Raw genomic sequence first — 21,051 nt, 5'->3', positions numbered from 1 at the left:
GCTTCTTCTCTCTTTTGAAGTTTGGAGAGTTCAGAGGAGGAACACTGTGCAGTGCCTGACCCCTGTAACACCGTCATCTTGCCTTTTAACTGTATGTCCTACACTGCCACCAACCAAGACTTTATCCAGCACCTTTCTGCCTTGATAGTGCAGGCTGTGCAGAAATCTGCCCCCTCCCTCACAGAGAATAAAGGAAGCCCTGCAGGTAATGCCACAGACAAGGAAGATGGATATTTTGAAATGGGACTTCATGAAGGAGATCAGACTTTTGAGTTCAGCACTACTTCAGATACTCAGTCATCTGACAACACAGCAGTGGAGAGTGTTGACATAGTCAAAATTCTCTGGAGCTTTTCTATTCACATTCATAAAGGACTCAGACAGTTTGCTTCCTGTTTGGTTTTGACCGATGAGATGCTAGCTGTGTTTGAGATTCCTCATCAGGAATTGAGGGGAAATTGCCAGCACATCCCTTCTGCCTTGAAATTAACGCTGTGTTTTCCATACACTGATCTAATAGAATTTGGCTTTCTGCTGCCAGAAATCTGTTTAACTCTGAAGCTGAAAAGCAGTGACAACTGCTTGTTTGTTGTTTCAGACTCCCAGAATCTTCAAGACTTTTATTCCTGTTTACAAACGTATTGCTCTCGACACTACACATCAGTGTTACCAAGCTCCACGTGGTACTGTAGAAAAGCAAATCTCCAAGAATTTCTCTGTCACCTTATGGAATTGAATTGCATTTCAGCAGAAGATGTTGAAATAAAAGGTTGTTTCCCAACATACCTTGTTTATGGGAATAAAACCAATGCTCAGAAAGTCTTGCATCAACCAGAGTCAGCTGGCAATAACAAGGAATGGTCAAAGAACATTTTGTGTTCTGCACTTTATTCTTCAGTATATAAATCTTCTGACCAGAGTCCCTGTGTGGTCCATCCGTGTTGGATATTTCTAACACCCCAGCATTTGTACATAGTAAAGGTGGATTTTAGTTTACTGCCAGGTAAATGGGTAGGCAGAGAAGAGTTGGGAAGTGTATTTAAGCTGAATAGAATTCCGTTAGCATCACTCGTGTTGCATCCAACTCATGGTGCCATGCAGCAGAAGGGTTCATTTTTGGATGGACACGTGCTGGAGCTGCTTGTTGGATACAGATTTGTTACAGCAGTGTTTGTTCTACCTCATGAGAAATTCCACTTCCTAAGAATCTACAGCCTTTTAAGGACACTCCTGCAGGATGTTAAGACTATTATTATTTTCAAAGCTTCAAGCAAATTGGATGCTGTAAGAAATCATGTTGTGGAGGCAAACAGACATGGTCAGGCAGCCAGGTAATGATTCCTGTGAAAGGTCTCTTGCACAGTGCTTGATGTGGCCTAACCCTTGTGTTTGCTGCTGTCATTATGGTTGGGTTTAGACTACAGAATTGATGAGGTACTTCTGCGTTGTGCTAGTCTGGAGTAAGTGTGAATGGTTATCCTGGACTGTAGCAGCGTACCTTTTTTCTTCCGTTTTGCTGCTGCAATGTAACATGTAATTTCTAATGAAAGGAAACTTCCTGCTTCATGTGCCTGCAGGCTGAGGTCATGGCAGGCTGACAGCTATGCTCAAGATACAAATAATTAAAACTCTTTAAAATGGAAGTTACCTGGTGTTAGTTTGTGAATGAAATATAAATATTCTTGTAGGGGAGAAGCTGTGTAGATCTTTACATTTTGATAATTTGTGTTCTGGGTCTTTTCTAGTTTTTGCAAGCCTCATCTGACACTGTCATCTTTATACCCATCTGAGTTTCTTATGCAGAAGATAACAGAAGACAACCAGGTTCCTGTTCACCTTCATGTTTCTGTGTCTCTGCAGTATGTGGCTGGGCTGAAGGGAAGAGCCCTGGTTGAATTCTTCCATAGCAACATTGCAGAGGTATAGTGCCTAGCCAAAGTGTACAAAAACATGCTTTTGTGACCTTTCTGTACTACACAGTATCTATTAAAACTTTGCTGATCAAACTTAGTCACGAGAGTTAGGCTCTGGGAAACCTGGAAGCGTTTTGATCAAAAATCTGTGTTTTTCCTTTTTGGGTTCCTTGCTACAGTGGTTGGGATCCTGCAAGGCACACTTTGCCTTCAGGATCTGTGGTGCTGAACAGGAGAGTACATTATGTATGTCTTGAAGATGTGATTGCTCCAAGAATATTCCTCTTTTTTCTTTAAAGTGGTAAAAGAAAAGAGAATTATTTTGTGATGATTCTTGGCTAAATCAATAAATAAGTGTTCTGGCTCGTTTTTGTAATACTGTGCACGACTACAACATGTGCAGGGCTTCAGGTACTCCAGAAACATGAGGAGATAAACCCGATTTCTGAAAAACATTAAAGTCTGTCTGGGGAACATCAAATTGAAAAGTACGAATATTACCCAAAATTTATGATGTGTGATGTGTCTTTGAGTGATAAATCACTGTGATCTGCTTCCAAATGTCAATTGAAAAGCTTGAGAAATAGATACATTTTTTTATTCCCTTACCTCCCTTCCAAATGTTTTAAGTGAGCATAGTTACAAGCTGTGCTTCTTTTTTTATATCAGGAGAAGCTGATAAAAAAAGCAGGTGACTCATTTAAGGGTTCACAGTAAGCCCATCAAGTTAGAAGCTGGGAAGATGCCTGGTTGGAACACCAGCTGTAGTGGCAAGCTGTGCTCTGTCCTCTCTTGAGGGTCTTTGAATCCAACCCTCAGGAGCATCTGAAGGCTCAGCAGACTTGAGGCTTGGGAGGCCACTGAACAGCTGTTGATTAAAGTTTTGTCTGCGGTGTCTGTTCTAAAAAATCTTTCCTGTAAACAAGATTTTTTTCAGGTTTTTTTTCTAGTTTTGGTCAGAAAACAAGGAATAATTTGTTTTTAACAGAAAAATAATTTTCTTGTATAAACACAAGGTATTTTCAGTGGCTGCCATTGTGGCCTCCTTTAGCAGCTTTGAGGTGAACTACTTCTCTTTGACCAGAGCATCTTCAGATGCTTAAGATTTTGAAGTTGTTTCTCTAGTGGTCTTAAAGTTGCCTCTAAGGTGGTGAAACTATCTGAAATATCAAAGTTTGTGCTTATGAAATAAAATTTACATCTTAGGTGGAAAATGAAGAGTTGAGACACCTCATGTGGTCTTCAGTTCTGTTTTACAAGACTCCCAGCGTGGAGGTGATGGCCTGTGTGCTTCTCTCAACAAAAGCTATTTACTTTCTGTTGGATGATTCTTTCATTCATGCAGATGAGCACCAGTCAGGTAAAATAGTTATTTTGATCCTTTAATCAGGTTACCAACTTAATCCCTCTCTGTGTGTGTCCTCAGTTGAAGTACCAATTTTGGTCAATATTCTTCCTTAGATCTCCTAGTTGAAGGGGTCAGTATCTGAATAAGGCTTTTTGTTCAAAAAAACAGGGTCTTGAGTCATGTCTGCTTCTCAGACAGACCCTTCTAGCTGCTGTTGTGTCCATGCTTTTCTCTGATGTCATTTCATTGTCCCTTTCATAAAATGGAAAGTGAAGGGTAGTGAACCTCATGGTGAGCATTCAATTAAAGTGTAATATTAATCGCACTTTTAATTGGAAGTGTGATTTAAATCTGGTATGTGTCAAATATTTCAAAAAAATAAAATAAAATTTTATACAAGCTTTTATACAAGCTAATAAAATTTGCTTGTATTTTGCTTGAGAAATTATTAGCCACTGTATCCAGTTTTTTTTCCTTAATTTCTTTCTTCAAGTGTGAGTTAAATATTAGACTGTAATATAAAAATTATGCTTATGGAAAGACAATTTTTTCTTTTGACTTTTTAATCATATACACTTCTTTAACAGATTTTTGGAACAAAGAAAACTCAGACTGTGAAAATAATTCTTTTCATCTCTCTTGCTGCTTTGTGCTAAAACTTAATGACCTGCAGTCAGTAAATGTTGGCCTGTTTGACCAATACTTCCGAATTACTGGTGAGTACATCTTGTGCTTTAAGTTTTTCCAGTTCTATTTTATTTGAGTCTTTTTTAGACCGATGCCTGTCTTTAGTAGTGAGATGGAAGAGGGGTTTTTCTGTTGCTTCTTTTTCTTGAATCCCTAGAGCAATATTTGAATCATAAGTATGCATTGTATTTTAAATGAAGAGGCATTATGTATTTTTTGAGGGATTTGTAAGTATTCTGTTGTTCTTTTCAAGAATTTGAAAGATTTCTGAATAGTGATGCATGTTTTCAGGAGAAATAATCCTTGAAAAAAATCTCTTCTGATGATGGTTGCATGTTGGTTCGAGAAATGGTAATGCCAGGTACAGATCAGTGAGTGAATTCTGTTCTGTGTTCTCTCCAGGACGTTCTGCAGATCACATTGTCACCTGCCTGACAAGAGACAGTTACAACACTCACACCTTCATACAGCAGCTTATGGCAGTCCTGTCACTGCTTGCACGCACTCCTTCACCTGAACCAGTAGATAAAGACTTCTACTCTGAATTTGGGAGTAAAAACACAGGTGAGTGGTCTTTTCTACATCTCATGAGTGATTTTAGGCATCATACTTCAGGTTTCACCTAAACTGTACTGATTAAAAACTTTTGAGAGGTGTTTTTGCATCAGTCATTTTGTATTTGATTTTTTTTATCTAAACTCCCTGACTTTAATTATCTTAATGTGCCTTATGTGAACAGAATTGTTAAATGTAGTAACAGTCTTGCACGAGTGAAGTTAGTGATGGCCTCTTGCGTTCACCCTGGACTTACGTGGTTAGAAATTTGCAGAAAATATGTTGGTAATGCAAGAAGGACTCCAGCAGAGACCTGCAATCCAAATAAAATTATTCCAGTATTGTTTATAAGCAAAAGCATGTGTGAATAAGTACAAAACTTGAATTCTTCCAGCTGCAGCCAGCTGTCAAAGGTTGTTGCTTATCCTAGTACATTAAGAAAGTATTGTATAGCACTAAATAGAGATATAATGATGTATGTTTCTTGCAGGAAAAATGGAGAATTATGAACTGATTCACTCTAGCAGAGTAAAATTTATTTATCCAAATGAAGAGGAAATTGGGGACCTTGCTTTTCTAGTGGCAGAGAAGATGGATGGTTTGACCAGTCTTCCATCCCTCAACATCCTTCTGTATGTGTTGGCATTTCAAGTAAATCATGTTGAAGGATCTGCTCAGAACACTAGTTCACTTCAACCTAAAACACTGATATTGACCAGCTCTGATTTGTTCCTCTTTGATGAAGATTATATCAGTTACCCACTACCTGAATTTGCTAAGGAGCCACCAAAGAGAGATAAGTATCAGCTTGCAGATGGAAGACGAATCCGGGATTTAGATAGAGTCCTCATGGGATATCAGACATATCCACAGGCCCTTACATTTGTGTTTGATGATGTTCAGAATCAGGACCTGATGCAGAATTTAACACTGGATCACTTTGGAGAAACTGATAGTGTCCCAAAGGGAAATTGTAAACAAGAGGGCAGCAGGAGCAGAGAGATCCAGTGGTATATTTTTATCCCAAGTGCAGAAAGCAGGGAGAAATTAATTTCATTGCTTGCAAGACAGTGGGAGATCCTGTGTGGTAGGGAATTACCTTTAGAACTCACTGGGTAGTTACTGCACAGCCAAGTGATTTCAGTGTGTATTTTAAGGTAAAGCACAGTGTTTAAGTAGATAGCACCTGTAAAGTTCTCTTTGTTTTCATGAGGAGCTGACCTGGACTCCCTGGCTCCCTGGTGCAATGAACATGTAACAGTACATAGAAATATTCTGAAGTGTTATTCTGGGGACTGAACTTCTTGTACAGTCTATTTTTTATGCAATAGTATATAGTGAAAAAAAACCATGAGACATCCTGGGAAACTGTATGGAAAATTTAAGGAGTCAACACTAGATATTCTGTCGTCTGGGGCTGTTAAGGTTTCCACTATTTTTCTGTATATATCAGTCTAGCTGTTCTATACAAATTCTAATGTGTAAATAAGGGTAAATGCTTGTGTATGTTCAAGTGCAATGTTCTTTGTACAAGAAGTATTTTGGGTATGCTGCTAATGCTTATTATTTAATGATCTTACAGTTTTACATATGTTTTTCTTTGAGGTCAAATGTAATTATTTGCTGCCAATGATTAACTTAACAGTAAAATTTGAGCCACAAGCAAGTGACAAATTTTCATATGAAACTATTTTCACAGGCATTTATTTTCTTTATCCAAGGATAAAAGAATTGTTTGGTAAAGATCCCCTCAGTATTGTGAAAGTGGAAATACCCAATGTGGGTATATCAGCATTTTGTCAGCAAATAATGGATTTGTATCTCTGAACACAAAGTCTTTCTTTTGCCTATCTTGTCAATACAAATAAAGTGTAATTTGACAGTTTTCTTTTGGCCTTGTCTTTATTCAAGTTTATATCTTGTGTTTCCAGGATACCATATGGCAGTTCAGCAGCACATATTCTGTTCCTAGAGTGCATTGTAAAGTATGAAGTGTGCAGCAAGATGAAAGAAGAAAATAGTTTGTTCTACTGTAACAAGATTGTTAGTCCAGAAATGCAGCTGAGTCATGGAAACTGAGGATCTGCAGCCTCTAAACACAATTTGAGGATTTATTTCAAGTACTTTTGCTTCTCCATTAGATATTAGGGATTTTCTTTCTGAGCTGTCATGTTTAACTTGACTGTTACTGTGCCCAACAAGTTTTAACCTCCTCCATGACAGTAAAATCTCTACTCATTATTATGAAGACAAATACTGAGACTAAAAAAGAATGTTCTATATCCAATGGGATTAAGAAGGGAAGGACAGTTTTTGATACTTATGTGGCAGTTGCTGCTGCTTAAAACTGATGCCCCTTAAACACAGAGAGAAATCTGGGTTGGAAGAGACCTCTGGAGGTCCAACAGTCAAGCTTGAAACAGGGCAGTCTTCAAACATTGCTCAGGGCCTGGTCCAAACAAGTTATGAGTTTTCTCCAAGAATGGCAAGTCCACAGTGGTGTTGGGAATTTGGTGGTTTCACAGGGTATTTTTCCATGCTGTTGCAAAGCTTAGCTGTGCTTTTTGGATTTCAGAAGCCAGGAGTGTTGCAGTCAGTGCAAGGATGACAAAGAGGCAGCCAAAGTCAGTTGTATGGCAGGATGCAGTGGAGTTTGTAATCAAGCAGAGGTGAGGAGCATAACTGGGCTGCAGCTCTGTTCCCAGTTTGGCAGAGGAAATGTACCCTCTTACACTGAACTGAACAATTAAGGTAGGTACTGCAGGCTCTTGGGGAAAATTAAATTTCCCTGTACGTTGGAGCTCTTCTATTCTCTCACATATCAAGATTGCTTATGTTCATTTAAGTTTATTATCATTGGGTAGAAAAAGCTAATTTCTTGTTAATTATAAAACATTCCCCCTTCTTGTATCACTATCTCCTGAGGTAAATAGTCCCTCATTAAAAAAAACTTTAAATACTGATGTTGCTGCAGTGAGGTCTCCCTGGAGCTTTTTTTCCAACCTGAACAGTTCAAGCTCTCCCAGGCAGTCTCCAAGGAGAGATGCTCTGTGTTAGAACCTGCTGGAGGTAGTGCTTTGTGGGTGTGCATTTCTGTTCATTTAAGTGCAATATTAAGCTGAAAAATCTTACAAACTGTCATTCTTCAGTGCCAACCTGTTGTCTGTTGTCGAATTTTAATGTAGTCTTTTGTTTCTAAATACAGGGATTTAAGTAAGTTTTTCTTGAAAATGTACAATCATTCATCTTGAAACTAAACTGATTGCTTCAGTTCATGAAGATTTCCCAGAACTTTCCACATTTAGTTTCTACAGAAAGTTCTGCAGAATGAAGTCGCTGTCAACAACTGAGGGCACATAGAATGGTCTTGATTTCTTCCTTTCTTTTTGTAAGAGCACTACAAAGCCTTGCACATGTATTTCTCTTTTGTCCTCAAATCCTTTCCAGCTTCCAGCCCTTGTTCAACATTAAGACAATATCTGAGTAGCTGAAGTTATGACCAGAAACACACAGAGGTAGGTGGGGGGACCTTTGTCAGGAAAGTATCTCCTGAACTCTTAAACTTCCGTGTTCTGGATTTGCAGCTGATGTAGATATTTGCCACCCTAGGAAGACCCAGACAATTATTTTTGTTCAGTGTCATCTACCAAGGATCTTCCCCTGTATTACAATTGAAAAATTGTAAATGAACCTCAGTAGGAAGGAAAGTAAATGAGGTGCTGACCTGGGCTATGCTGTTTTCGCTGCAAGAAGAAAAGACAGCGTGACCTGCATCCTGTCTGTCCTGTGTCCGTTCCCATACTGCTTTACAGAACTCTGATCTGCATGGCTGTGGATGTACTGCACAGTCATGTATTTCCATCAGCTCTTCTGACTTGTCTTTTTGTTCTTATCAGCTTTGATAAGGAGGGTGGGGTTTTTTAATTGAAGTAACACAAAGTGCTGCTGCGTCTTACTTGCATTCTGATCAGAAAGTTTACTTCTGCAGTACTAATCTTCAAACATACCAAATCTTGAAAAGCAGCAACATGAGCAAAAGCGTGAAGCTGTGGCTCAGAGCAGACAACAAGCTTCTGTTTCTTGATGTTCACCTGATAGTTAAAGGCATTTAGTAACTTGGAAAGCTAAAACTTTAGGTGGAAAAAGGGAGGATGTGAAATTCATTAGAACCAGAAAGCACTAAAAAAAGACTGACCAACACTGGAAAAACCTACCTGAATAGGTGCATGAAGAGCAGTACCCAGAGTTGGTAAGGTGGGCACCAAGCCCTTATGCTTCAGTCTTCAGGGTCTCTGAGAGGGGATGACAAGAATTCCCAGCATCTCTGAAGCTGCTCAAAAAGCAGAGCTAGCAGGATCCTGACTCCCATCTCCATCTGTTCTCAGGCAGATACTCAGTGCAATCCTTGGCAAACTGCTGGCTACAGCTTGAGTCAAGCACATTGTAGCCCTTATTTATCCCTTATAGACAGCAGTACCCGAAGGATCAGCAGCACATCATGGCAAAGCTCACTGCCTCTGCTATCACGCTCCTGTGAGCAGGTGCTGAGTTTCAGTAGCTCAGCCTGTTCTAGTTTTACTCAGACTTCTAATTAATATTGGAGATCTGTGGGGAATTTAGTGTCTGACTCTCCAGTACAGTCCCAGAGCACTGCTTAATAAATGAGAAAGATACGAAACTAAAACCAAGAGAAGGGAATATGTTGCTGCTTTTCACTGCAGCAGAACATGTAAAGGAGCTCAGAGTCAAGAGGAAGTGTTAGGCCAGATTTAAAGCATTTATGTACTGACATTGGTACTGCTGCCTTTAGAGGTTTTGGAGAAACAGGATGCGAGCAACCATGACAATTTCTTCCTGAATTATGCGACAGCATTGTGCCCAGGCAGCCCTACCTGTCTGCTTGGAATTGGACTACTGTCTGTGTGAGAAAGACTCCTATTTTATGTGCAATCCTTGCAGTTTTTTGCTTTTATCAGCAAACTTTAAAATTCCTGTTCTTTCCATCTTGCCAAGAGCAAAGGCAAAAATAGGACTGTGTCCCTGCCTCTTCACCAGGACACTGAGGGTGTATTGGGTAAGTATGGTTCAGCTGGCCCCCTTCCTACACACAAGCACTATTGGCTTGGCCTGTTTAATCCTTTCCAGACTCACAGCCTTCTTACAGTCTTACAATTCAGAGCAAAGGGACTTAATGTCCTTTCCCAGCTTTCCCAGAAGAGCAGAACAAGAGTCTCTTTCTCTCTGTGAATGTAACCAAATGGTCAGTTCTTAGAGAAGCTGTGTGGCAAGGTAGACTGGATGGTAAATCACTTGCCTTGGCTCTGTAGTTTCTAAACAAAAGATTTCAATAGCAGGAAATTGCCCAATCTAGTCGAGGCTGCACACACTTCACAGAGCAGAGCTGGTGACCCAGCATTTTAAAACACTGTGTGTGACACAGGCAGGGAGTCTGGGAGGGTTTGGAGCCTTATCCTTTGCCTTTATCCAGGTGGGTTTTGGTTTTCTTTTCCTGTGAAACAGGTTGAGTAATTTTTGCCAGCAGCTTCTCAACTTTAAATGTTAATGTGTACACAATAAAAATGCCAGGTCTTAGATAAGTTGCTTTAGAGGACCCAACTTGTCATTGATACATAAAGAAAAAGAGAGGGAGTTTTTCCCTGAGAGGAAAAAATCCTAAGCATTCCTGCTGCCAATAATCTGCTGATGATAGGGAAGACTGAACCTACAAGGTAAATTTTAAGTGTTTTGTAGAAGTCATCTAGAAGAAGCCAGGGCCAGAATTTGAAGATGTTTCCGAGACCCATGTCTGTGACTTCTCCTACTCAACCAGCCACCTTCTGTTACGTGGGCAAGAGACACTTGATGAGGCAATCTCTATGCTTTCCAAAACAAAAGCCCAAGTGTGAAACCTCACAGATAAACACACTGGCAGGCAGTTGACAACTCCTGCTGTATGTTTTAAAATTGGATTTGCACAATCCTATTTCAATCATTGACTAGGACATGAGCAAAACCCTCCTACCTGCACTGGGCCGTTTGTGTGTTCTGTCATCAAATCTTTACAAGTCTTGCCTAAATTTTCTCTTTTGATGAAGGCTTATCAGCAGACCTCAGGATCTTGCTTTATAAGATTTTGGGGGTTTGAAATACTTTGTAGGGATGCCTCTGTGCGTGAGCTGGTCTAATACTGAAATGAATGAGGGAACTGGGGTTTCTATTTGTTGACGGTTTTGAGGAGTATTGGACAAAACAGTGGTACCAAAAAATCAATCCAATGCATTTTGCCTCTAAGGCATAAAGTTTTTGTAGATGTCATCCATGAGAAAATACATTTATTTGCCTAAGAGGAATCCATCTATCAGAAGAGAACAGAAACAGTATGAGTGGAGCAGTAATTTGTGTTTGTTTGGCTCATTTTTGCTTCCTGTGCTGTTTCTATGCTGGTGTTGCCATCTTTGATGACACTGCCAACTGAACTGCTGCTGACAGCACCTTGGCTTCTGTGCACTGAGTATTATTAATGGCTCTTGGCCACCCATTAATTTAGAGATAGTTGATGTTTTACCTTCTTACTAATTTCCAGATTCATGAAGATCCAAAGTTGTTGCAGCTTTCGATGTTCCAGATCTAGCAGTGGTGATTAGCAAAGTTTCCATTCTCTCAGAGCAGCTCATAGGCAGTGGCTGAAACACACACTGCTTTTGCTGCTTGATCAGGAAAGCAGCATCAAATGACAGATGACCTTTTTTTGATTTTTCAGCTTATTCTCTGCTGCTCTACAATGGCACTGCTCCCTATTTGCATTTTTAGCCTGTGTATTGCTGTTCTATTGCTTGCCTTTAATTGAGGTGAGGTCAGATAAGGAAGCTGGCTGTGAACCTTTTGATGTTGCCGTGAATCTGATTTATTTAATTCAGACAGGAATGTCACCAAGCATTGCTCTCCCTTCCTGGTTCCCCTGCAGGAGGTCAGATACAGTGATTATAAGCAGCAGTGGAAAGCCTTGGAATCAGCCATTGTGTGTCTTTTCTTGCCCTGTACCGTTTTCAGTGCTGAGCCTTTTAGAAAACTGTCTGAAAGCCCATGAAAGAAGCCAATGCATCTTCAAGTGCTCCAGCATGAGATATTTTCACCTTAAAAGCTTATCAGCTGTGTGTGGTTGCTGGCAACTTAATCCCTATGTCATACAGCCATCTCTTGGAAAACCCATCAACAATCTTCAACATCCTTCTTGGCAGCATGGTGCAGAGGAGCAGCCTCACTCTTGTGTTTCCATGACCAGCCCAGGGCCACGACTGCAGGCAAAGAAAGCACTGAACAGCTTCCCTTCGCTACACGAGTGTCCCCACTGTCCATTTGTGACTTTCCCATCCCACCAGAGCTGCCTTGAGCTACGATGCCTTTGCCTCATTTTGAAGATCTTCGGGGAACCAAGTGGTTTCCAGAGCAGTGTGAACCCTCTGACCTTGACAGAGTGGCACCCATTGGGCAGTGACAGTCCCAGGGCTGCAGTTGTCCTGTGGCAGGATGAGTGAGCTGAGCTGTTGGGTTGAGCTGTGGGCTGGTGCTTCTCACGTGGGTTGCAGTGGATGGTTGTGTGCCTTATCTGCTTCCTGTTAGTGGGGGATATATAGCAGGGCTGGCTGTTCATCATGCTGGCTTTCCCTGTAGGATGAAGGCAGAAGTAAAGCACAGCTAACGGCACCAGTAAGTACAGCAGTTCCTATAAGCCTCATACGTTACAGCATGTGTGTCTTTGTGGGGGTGCAGGGGCAAAAAAAGTATTAATGCTCTCATTATTTATGTAAATACAAGAATAGTTCCCTGTCCTGGTTTCATTTAGGCACCTTCATGGACTATTAATGGCTTGAAAATAAGAAGGTCCCTCATTGTTTGGTGAGATTTGTTGCTAACAGAAGCAGTCCTTAGACTGCTCAGTATAGTAGGCTCTCTTGGCAGTGTAAGGAGGCAAAGGCCATGGAAAATCTGTCAATAATCAATTCTTTGTAATGTTTAAAAGGAGAATATAAATTGCAGACTGTACCTCAGGTTAGTGTGTATTTTTTTTAATCCTGTTTAGGGACTTTCCTGTTCTGAGTGCTGTGGAAGTGCTCCTTGGATTCATCAAGCTGTCAGCAGAGTGTTTGGAAAATTATAAATTTTGCCATTGCTGCCATAGCATCTGCAAAATGTGATGCTTTTCTTGCTGAGAAAGTCAACTATTTTTAAAAAAAATATCAAAGCCTGCCCAAAGTGCTTGATTGATTGATGCAATGTGCTCCATTCCAGCTCTGAAGCACAGCCCGTCACTCGCACTGCTTTGTTCTTGCATACTTTGGGGTAGGCAGTGGTCAGTTCTACCTTCACTTTGAGGTGTTACAGACATATTCACATCAGTGGCAAAAGGAAATTAACTTACCCTTCATGAATTTACAGTATTTAAGGTTGCCCATTGGATTTGCCTTCTTTTAAGCATACAGTTAGCCTCTTTTCATTCCAATTAGTTGAAAACTAAGGATTTCCTTCCTTCTGTTTTGAACTGATATGTAAGAGGAAATCCGTAGATGTTCCTGTTTTGAGTAAACCTTTTACTAAGGAGTTCTGCCTGTGCATTTAAAAAAAGAATGGAAAGAAAAAGGCTATGTTGATTCAGAAATAACGCTAGAAGTAGCAGATCCATTTCTGAAGGCTTTGCAGCCAAAAAGCACAGTGCAAAAATGCTCTCTCCCTGTTTACTTTTAACCTCTGGTTTGTCTTGGATCTGATTCTTAGTAGGCGGTGTTATCTTACAGAAATTGCAGCCTCTCTCACCACCCCTTTTGTGTAAAGGGTCCTGCCTGTAAAAGCATGAAAATGCATCCTCCTGGATTGCTGTTTTTCTTCTTAGCAGCATGCTTCACTCCCACAGCTGACTGCCAGAGTCAGAAGGTAAGTCTGTGAGTCTTTGTTTAAATGTTCATTGAACAGTTCCTCGTGGTTGGACGGTAGCATGGTAGGAAATAGTCCTCTCCACTACTCGTTTTTTCATTTACATTTAGTTAGGTGCAGAATAACATCTGTAAAAACTGTAGGGCTGTAAGGTATCTTCTCTGTAGTCCAAACTGAGGAACTAAATATAAGGTTGAAGGGAGCTACCCGAGTTTTAAATCAGATTAAATTTGTGTCTGTGTTCGGCATTGAACTTGAAAGTAGCAGTATCAGAGGGAAATACTCGGCATCTTTGTCTTCTGCTAGTTTCAGTATGTGGGATGGGAACTTTGTATCCATCAGGACAGCTCCATAAGTTTCCCAGGAGAATTTTACTTTAAAAAAATCTTTACAATCTCATCAATTTGTTCCTTTGCAACAGTTTGTTTCAAGTATATTTCCCAAGCGCTCCTCAGTAAGGACTGTTGAATACTTCCATTTTATTTCAATTTTGTTGATTTTCTTTTGATTCCTTCATCTCTGTTCTTGCGTTTAGCAGCAGCATCTAGGAGAATGTGTGATGCCTTTGTAGATCTGTTCTCTAGACTCCATGGGGAGGCAGCCCAGTTCCTGTGGGCTGGAATTTACACTAATTCACATTATATTGTCTTCTGCCATCCCCCTTCTTGTGTCCTGCTGTTGGAGACATGAACTGGCCTGCTAAGGCGGGAGTTGTGGGGGGCATTTGGAAATTCCCTGGGGAAGGGAAACTCCCTATGGAGGGTTGTCTTGTCTTGAATGACACAGCAAGGCCTGTGGGGAATGAGCAGACCTGTGGGTCTTAAGGACCTGATTTACAAAAAGCCAGAGGACTAGAAAGGTTTTTCAGTGTCAGACCTTTGGGTGCAAGCTTTTGTATAGACTCTTTCATGAAAGGACTATAAATGACTACTAGGAAGGCTTGTAGGATCATTAAGGTGACTTGAGCACAAACCTGAAGTGTCTCTAGGGGTCAATTTCATTTGTCTGGAGACGTGGGTTCCAGGCAGATGGGTTCCAGATTGTGTTCAGAGGCGTGGGCTCGTGTCTTCAGCTGGTGTAAGTGGAAATGTAGGTCTCTCTACTTGGAGACAGTCTGTTGATCTCTGCAATCACTGAGGAGTCTGGCTCGCCAGGAAACCATTACATTATCAGGTAGTGAGTACCTACTTACGGAGAAGTTAAATGTTTTGAATCACCTCTGAAGCAGTTTATTTAATCCAGGAAAAACTCCCTTTTAGAGTTTTTTTCCTCAAAAAGTTCCCTCTTTATAGAGAAAGAGGAGAAACATTTGAAAGGTTTTAATGGGAGATAAGGAAAAATAAGGATTTAATGAAGCCTTCTCTGGTAGTTTAGGATACCCATTGGATTTGATTGGAATAGGAGTGCTTCCACAGGAGGCTTTTGTTGGCTCACATGGGCCATTGAGAGAGAAGAGAGATTCTGTGCTGTTTTTCAGTGATGTTATGTCAGGGCTCAGCTTTAATGGTTCAAACACGAGAGTGAATTTGTTAGTCTGACTTGGTTTTTTATACTTCTTGCTATGGGCTGGGGAAGATGCAGCAGATGTGAGAACTGTGAAAGTTTTTCTGCTGGGAGGAGGCCAATCCCAAGCTGTGCTGGAGGAGGAATGGAGGCAGGTGGGAAATGAGGAGAGTGGTCTCAGCATCTCCATGTTTCCAGACCTCTGCAGCTGAGATGCTGGGAAACACCTAGGGCAATGGAAGATCTTATGTGATCTCTGAGCTTGATTGGTCATCCTCATGCTAAAAGGTGTCCCTTGAACAAGTGTGAAGGGTTTGTGTGTCCAGGAGCTGCTGGTCTGTTCAGCTCAAGTGTTACTGAGAACTTCCTGGGGAGGTACGTGGCTGTAATGACTCAAGCATGTGTCTCCAGCTCTATTTTGTAAAGGACAAATGCTCTGGAAACTTGGTGATTCATTAGATAATGGCTATTTCCAGAACTGGCTCCCAGGATTGTTGGAGCTGAACACTGACGTCCAAATAAGTTTTTTTTCTTCCTTGAGATTTTTTGCCGTGCAGAAGGATTTGTGTTCTGGGTTGGGAGGAAAAGATAAAGGGTGAAAATGAGGGAATTAAACTAGCTCTTACGAAATACTTCCCAGCTCATTCTTTTGAGGTGGAATACGAGAAACGAGCACTTGAGAAGTGAGGGACATCTGTTCAGAGAGGAGGGAAGGAAACACAGCAGCATCCAGAAGCTTCGATGTGTGTCAGCTGAGCGCAGAGAGCAGTAGCTGCTCTTGCACAAGCATTTGAGTGCAGGGAGAGAGCACAGCACAGCCTGGAAGACAGGGGCACCCTGGCTCTTAACTTCTTTTGGCTGCAGCTGGATGTCTTCTGCTTTAAAAGCTTCTTTTCATTTTGGAGATATTTGAGAGCATTAGTCCTCCTTTTCTGTTACTTTGTACATAAACTGTGATCCAGTCCAGGCTCACAACATCACCTGATCAGAACAGTGACTGTCACCAGGCAGCACTGCTGCACCACAGGGACAGACATTCCCTCTTGCTGCTTCCTTTCCAGTGGCTTCACACTTAGAAACAGCAAAGATGAGCCCAAGGGAGCAGTGCATCATTGTTTTCCATGAGGCTGTGCCCCAGGAGCCACTTCAGACTCAAACTTCTGTCTGTCTTTCATCCTCTCCAGAATTTGAGTATCTGGACTGTTGCGTTTTTGTCCCTTGATTCCTTCTTCTGTTTTCCTAAGACACAAAACTCTCCAGAAAATGACTGCTTCATCAGTTCTGTCACTCAAATAAGAAGGGAAATATTTTTTTTAATACTTTTCCAGTCAGCTGTTTTCTTCCTCTTTCCTCCTGCCTGTTGCTGCTGACACAAGCATATTTCCTTATAAAAAGGGGAAGGTCTTACTGGAAAGCTGCCTAAAGCTTATGAAGTGTCCCAGTAGGGATGGGGGGATTCCACAATAACTGTCTTTTCTTAGAGGCCTGCAAGTAATTAAACATGCCAACAGGGAAGAATGGCAAGCATCCACCTCTCCCACTCTTCATTTCCATTGAGAAATGGAGCCACGTTGATGAAGGAAGGAGAAGGGAAATAGGATAATGTATGAATAATGGTGTCTTCCTCCACCACCATGACAGAGAACACATCTGATGGCCCAACTGTGTCTGATGCCTGAAAGTGCAGATGAAGCAGAAGGTTGGAGAATTTAATTTAGTATTTGGTTCTCTACTGTTTATGTGGTCTTTTTGAAACAGGTAGAGTGGCTCAGATACCTGGTAAAGGTTTGTGGCATAATTCTAACTCATAGGAAGGAGTCTACATCTGTATTTCTTGCTCAGGTATCTTCCCATTCCTTTTTCCAAGGCATTGTCTCAGGGAAAGTTAATGCTGGGATTTGGTGGAGCTAGAAATAGAGGAGCTGTGCTGTTCTGTGACATCTGTGTTCCTGGCTTCAACTGGCTCCTTTCAAAAGCCCAGCTTTAATCTGGAGTCCTAATTTAGGCTCCAATCAAATGGTTGGAAGGACTTCTTCCCTACCCCATCAATGGCACTGCTGATCTTTAGAGGCAGAGTACTCTGGAGGCAGCACCTTGTTTATTCATCCATATTGTTTGTCTTCTCTGTTTTGCTCCATGAAAAACAGGAAATCTCCTCTGACTGCTCTGTGTTGGTGGAAGCATAAGGAACAGCAAAGCTGATCTCTGTTCTGCTGGATAACATTAGTAAAGCTGGTGCTCACAGGAGAGGTGGATTTGGTGGATCTCAGATTGGGTTTGAGCTCTTTGTAATGCAAGGGAGTCCTTGACGTAACAGGTTCTTTGGGGATTCTGCTGCCAGGGGAACTGGAGGTTGCTGTATGGTAGGAAAGCCTCAGAAGCACAACTAGAAGTTAATATCCATGGAAAGGGCAACCACAGCCACAGAAATAATTTCCTTCACCGGGTGGCATTCTTGCATGGATGGCTGCAGAAGGTGGATCCATAAACATGAGAAAAAGCTCAACGACTCCAGTCAGAGGGAACAAGTCAGGAAACATTCCAGGGACATGCCCCTGTGGACTTGGGGGTTATCTCTCAGGAGGTTTTCCTGACAGGGTCGGCTGGCTATCATCTGGGAGGGCTTTCCTGAGCTCTTGATAACTGATGGGAAGCTATGGGCTTCCTCCCATGCCTTGAGACAAATGTATGTATTTGGGCTTAAGTTCAGAGGAAGCAAAGCTGAGATTGCTGATGGGAATCCAAAACAAGGAGTTCTGGGGACAGGAGAACTGCTGCATTAACAGCATTGTTCAGGATTGGCTTAAAAATTCCAGATCAAGGCCTCCTCCCAAAATTTGATCTAATATTTTTATTTTTAGAAAATACAGTGCCTGTAGAGGCACAGTTGAGATGAGCTCTGTGAGTTTTTTCCAGTCAATGACCTTTTGGGGCATACACAGCTCATGCCTCTCAGCTTTTCTCTGTCATCAGCAGGGGCAACTACTGTCTTTTTAAAAAATTACCAGTGAGGTTTCCATGCAGCTGCTTGTTTCCAGAAGCTTAGAAATTCAAGGAAATCTTTTAGAGCAAAGTCACAAGTTTTAATGACAGGTTGGCATGTGATGATCCTTCACTCTGGGGCTGTGCTTTGACATCTGCTCTGGCTGTGTTTCATTTGGAGAAGCAAGGTGGTGCAGGAAAGCCCTGTGAGGAAAACCAAACCCCTAAAGTTATTCTGGTTGAGTGGAAGGACTTAGCTGATTTAATCACCAGCCATGTGATATATCCAAGTGTCCTACCTGATCACGCCAATGTTTATGGAGTCCTTCTCACCTGGGGTCAAAGCATCAAGGTGTTCAGAGAGGTGCAGAGCACCTTTCCTTTTCATTCACCACCCTGCACCTCCTCAAAAACAATTGCCATGAGAAATATTTCTGTGAGCAGCTCCTGGCTCTGGGAAATAGACTGAACTAACACAGTCAGCTCTGCAGACCCGTGGAACAGCAATGAAACACCCAGTGAACTGGATTTTATGAGTGGCATGGAAAAGATAAATGCTGTGTTGCCTTTTAATTCAGTGTCTTCTGGCAAGGGTTGTGAATTTAGGGCTTGTCCTCACACATCACTATCACATGTTTGTAAAAGATCAGCTGAAATTAGCAGTGCAGAGTTGTGATTATTTTAGAAATGGTTAGAATTTTTGCTGTGGGTTGCAGAGGAAGGATAAGATAGCTGTGACCTGCCCTGTTGCTTCTAGCTGAGATCCAGGTGGATCCAAGCATGCAGCACCACGGCAGCGGGGTTTAGCCCATGGGAGTGTGTGGTACCTCCCAGCAGCTGCACTGGCCACTGCCCTCCCCAGTGCTATCTAACAAATGGTGCAACTTGATAAAGGTATTACAAGTTGGCAAGATAAGTGCCTAGGATAACAATTTAATCTGGGGTTATTTCCATTCTGTTTTTTCTTTTTAAGTTAAAATCCATGCGATGCAATGTCAAGACGATGTTCACCTTGAATACAGCGTGTACTTCTTGTGCTGCAGTGCCTAAAATGTTGTGTCCAAGAGGCTGGTTAAAGACCACCCAAAGATTAGGAGTAAGGGACTGCAGGTAAGGCCTATTTCCTAACTGTGTTAAGTTTTTGGCACAGCCCTGCTAGGCAGGGAGTAGTGTGTGTCTTCAGGGGAACACACACGTGGTTTTGAGCTGTAAAGGTCCAAGGAGTTTTGTTTTCAGATGGGTTTATGGCCCCTCTTATTTTTGCTTTTGTCTCCTTGCAAATCCCACAGACTTTCTGCTGGGCAGGTTCTATATACACAGAACAAATTAAATGACAATAACCTCTTAACTTGCCCTAAACAACCTGAGTTTGCTAATCCTGCTGTAGCAATTTAACAGAGGTCTGTCTAGCATAGAAACCTGTTTCAGGCACAGAATTCCTTAGTGGCTTATTAGGAAAATAATATAATGATAGTTCCCCTTGTATATCCTCCCAGCTTCCAGCAATAATCCTCTGAACTTTTTACCTTCCTAGTTCACTTTATGACAATTGCTTGTTCATGTGTTCCTTGCTCATACTCTGTTGAGTTTGGCTGGTAGGAAAAGAATGAAAGAAAACTGAATTTACTAGAAGGCTTTTGTAAAATGAAACACTATAGATTATTGTTTGTGTATGTATTCAGCAGTGAATGTTAACTGTTAATATATAGCTCCATTGTCTACTCTTTCTGTGATTCCCTCAAAATACTTTAAAAATAGCAGTGGCAGTTTTGCAGTTTATAGCAGTTTTTGCACACACAGGAGTCAGATGGAAGCCAAAGCAGCAATGCTATTGAGACAGTTTCCAAGTTCCTTTTGGGAAGGATGTGGGGCCAAAAATAAAATGAAGTGTAAGAATAATGTGAATCTATGCAGCTTTTCTGAGTGTTATCTACTCTTTGGTGGTTGTTGGACAGACCCAAGAATAGTTTTGTACTGTGTACGTGCAGAACAAGAGGTACTGCCACCAAGGACTCACCCTGTGAGTAGAGGGAAGGGATGATGGGTTGAAAAGAAGATGCTTCTGTTGGGGGATTTAAAGCATTTGTCCAAGATTTAACAGAGAATCTGTGAATAATACAGCTATTAAATCCAAATTTACTGCATCTCGATCTGGAGTCTTTAGCAAAAGACAGAAAGGGCCAAGTCCTTAAAGGAGATTTTGTTCTTTCAAGCTTATTTTGGATGTGAAGTCGAATGCTGAGTCACCCTGGAAATCCTAAATTTGTTTCTGTGCTGTTTAACCCTCCAGCACCGAAGGTTTCCATCCTGATGCAAGATGCCTTCTCATGCCCAGTCCCTGACAGATTTCTTGTAACCAATCTTTGAGGTTCAAATCAATGGGCCTCTTTAGAGAGGACATACCAGGAGCAAAACCTCTCGTGTTTGTGTGCATGGAACAGGGGATGAGGGCCCTTCCTTCCCTTCAGAGCTCAGGGTGCTGCAGTGTGATCGCCTAGAAACCCTCCAGCAGGCCTGTGCTGGGTTTGTGGAGTAATCATAATCTTGGTTTGTTTTTTTTTAAGATACTCTGTCAAGTTAGGAGAAAATACCCTTTCCCTGACAGGGTGCCATCACATGTGTAAGAAGGAAATTGAGGAGAGAAAGTGCTGTCCAGGATTCTGGGGTACGGAGTGCTATGGTAAGTTTTGGGGTTTTTTACTGCAACCTCTGGCTGCTGAACAGGTCAAAACAGTTTTAATAGGAGGCGTTAAATATATATATATATAGAGGTGATTAATTTTCATTATTCCTTGAACATGCACAAGGTCTCTGTTATCTGTCTGGGAGCATATCTGTCTGTTCAGCACATAATCTCTTTGCTCCGGATGAGTTGAATCCCCTTACATTTAACACATAACATAACCTCCTGTGGTGGAACTTCCTTTTGTCTCTTCTATAAAAATAAACTTTTGGAAAGGGATGTTTTTGTTCCTCTTTACGAAAGTTTCCAAAGGAAGAGGAAGATCTTTCTGATATCCCTCTAGTCTGCAGCGCGTGTGCCACGTGTGCTGCTCTATAGTCTGGAGTTCAGTCAGCCACAGAAAATACTTAGCAATTCCAACCCAAGGTGAAAATAACCATCCCAAAACTCCC

The 21,051-nt window shown here is 41.5% G+C and overlaps 2 protein-coding genes across 3 annotated transcripts in view; both read left to right on the top strand.

Annotated features, from left to right (window-relative positions):
• Positions 1–6,388, top strand: part of NISCH (nischarin) — a 29,447-nt gene extending 23,059 nt beyond the window's left edge. The window contains exons 16-21 of the mRNA XM_082288464.1: positions 21–1,331; positions 1,746–1,920; positions 3,120–3,273; positions 3,849–3,977; positions 4,351–4,512; positions 4,994–6,388. Of these exons, the coding sequence (XP_082144590.1) occupies positions 21–1,331; positions 1,746–1,920; positions 3,120–3,273; positions 3,849–3,977; positions 4,351–4,512; positions 4,994–5,622 (2,560 nt within the window). The 3' untranslated portion in view covers positions 5,623–6,388. The remainder of the gene's footprint in view (positions 1–20; positions 1,332–1,745; positions 1,921–3,119; positions 3,274–3,848; positions 3,978–4,350; positions 4,513–4,993) is intronic.
• Positions 6,389–13,140: 6,752 nt separating this feature from the next.
• Positions 13,141–21,051, top strand: part of STAB1 (stabilin 1) — a 53,983-nt gene continuing 46,072 nt past the window's right edge. For both annotated transcript variants that reach the window (XR_014226737.1, XM_082288878.1), the window contains exons 1-3: positions 13,141–13,431; positions 18,890–19,026; positions 20,481–20,596. Coding sequence is in view for 1 of the 2 variants with exons in the window: in XM_082288878.1 (XP_082145004.1) it covers positions 13,351–13,431; positions 18,890–19,026; positions 20,481–20,596 (334 nt within the window). In the remaining variant the exon portion in view is untranslated. The remainder of the gene's footprint in view (positions 13,432–18,889; positions 19,027–20,480; positions 20,597–21,051) is intronic.

The sequence above is a fragment of the Coloeus monedula genome (genome assembly GCF_965178545.1).
Source record: "Coloeus monedula genome assembly, chromosome: 11".
NCBI lineage: Eukaryota > Metazoa > Chordata > Aves > Passeriformes > Corvidae > Coloeus > Coloeus monedula.
The sequence above is the reverse complement of the archived record's forward strand: the minus strand, read 5'-3'. Positions and strand labels throughout refer to the sequence as shown.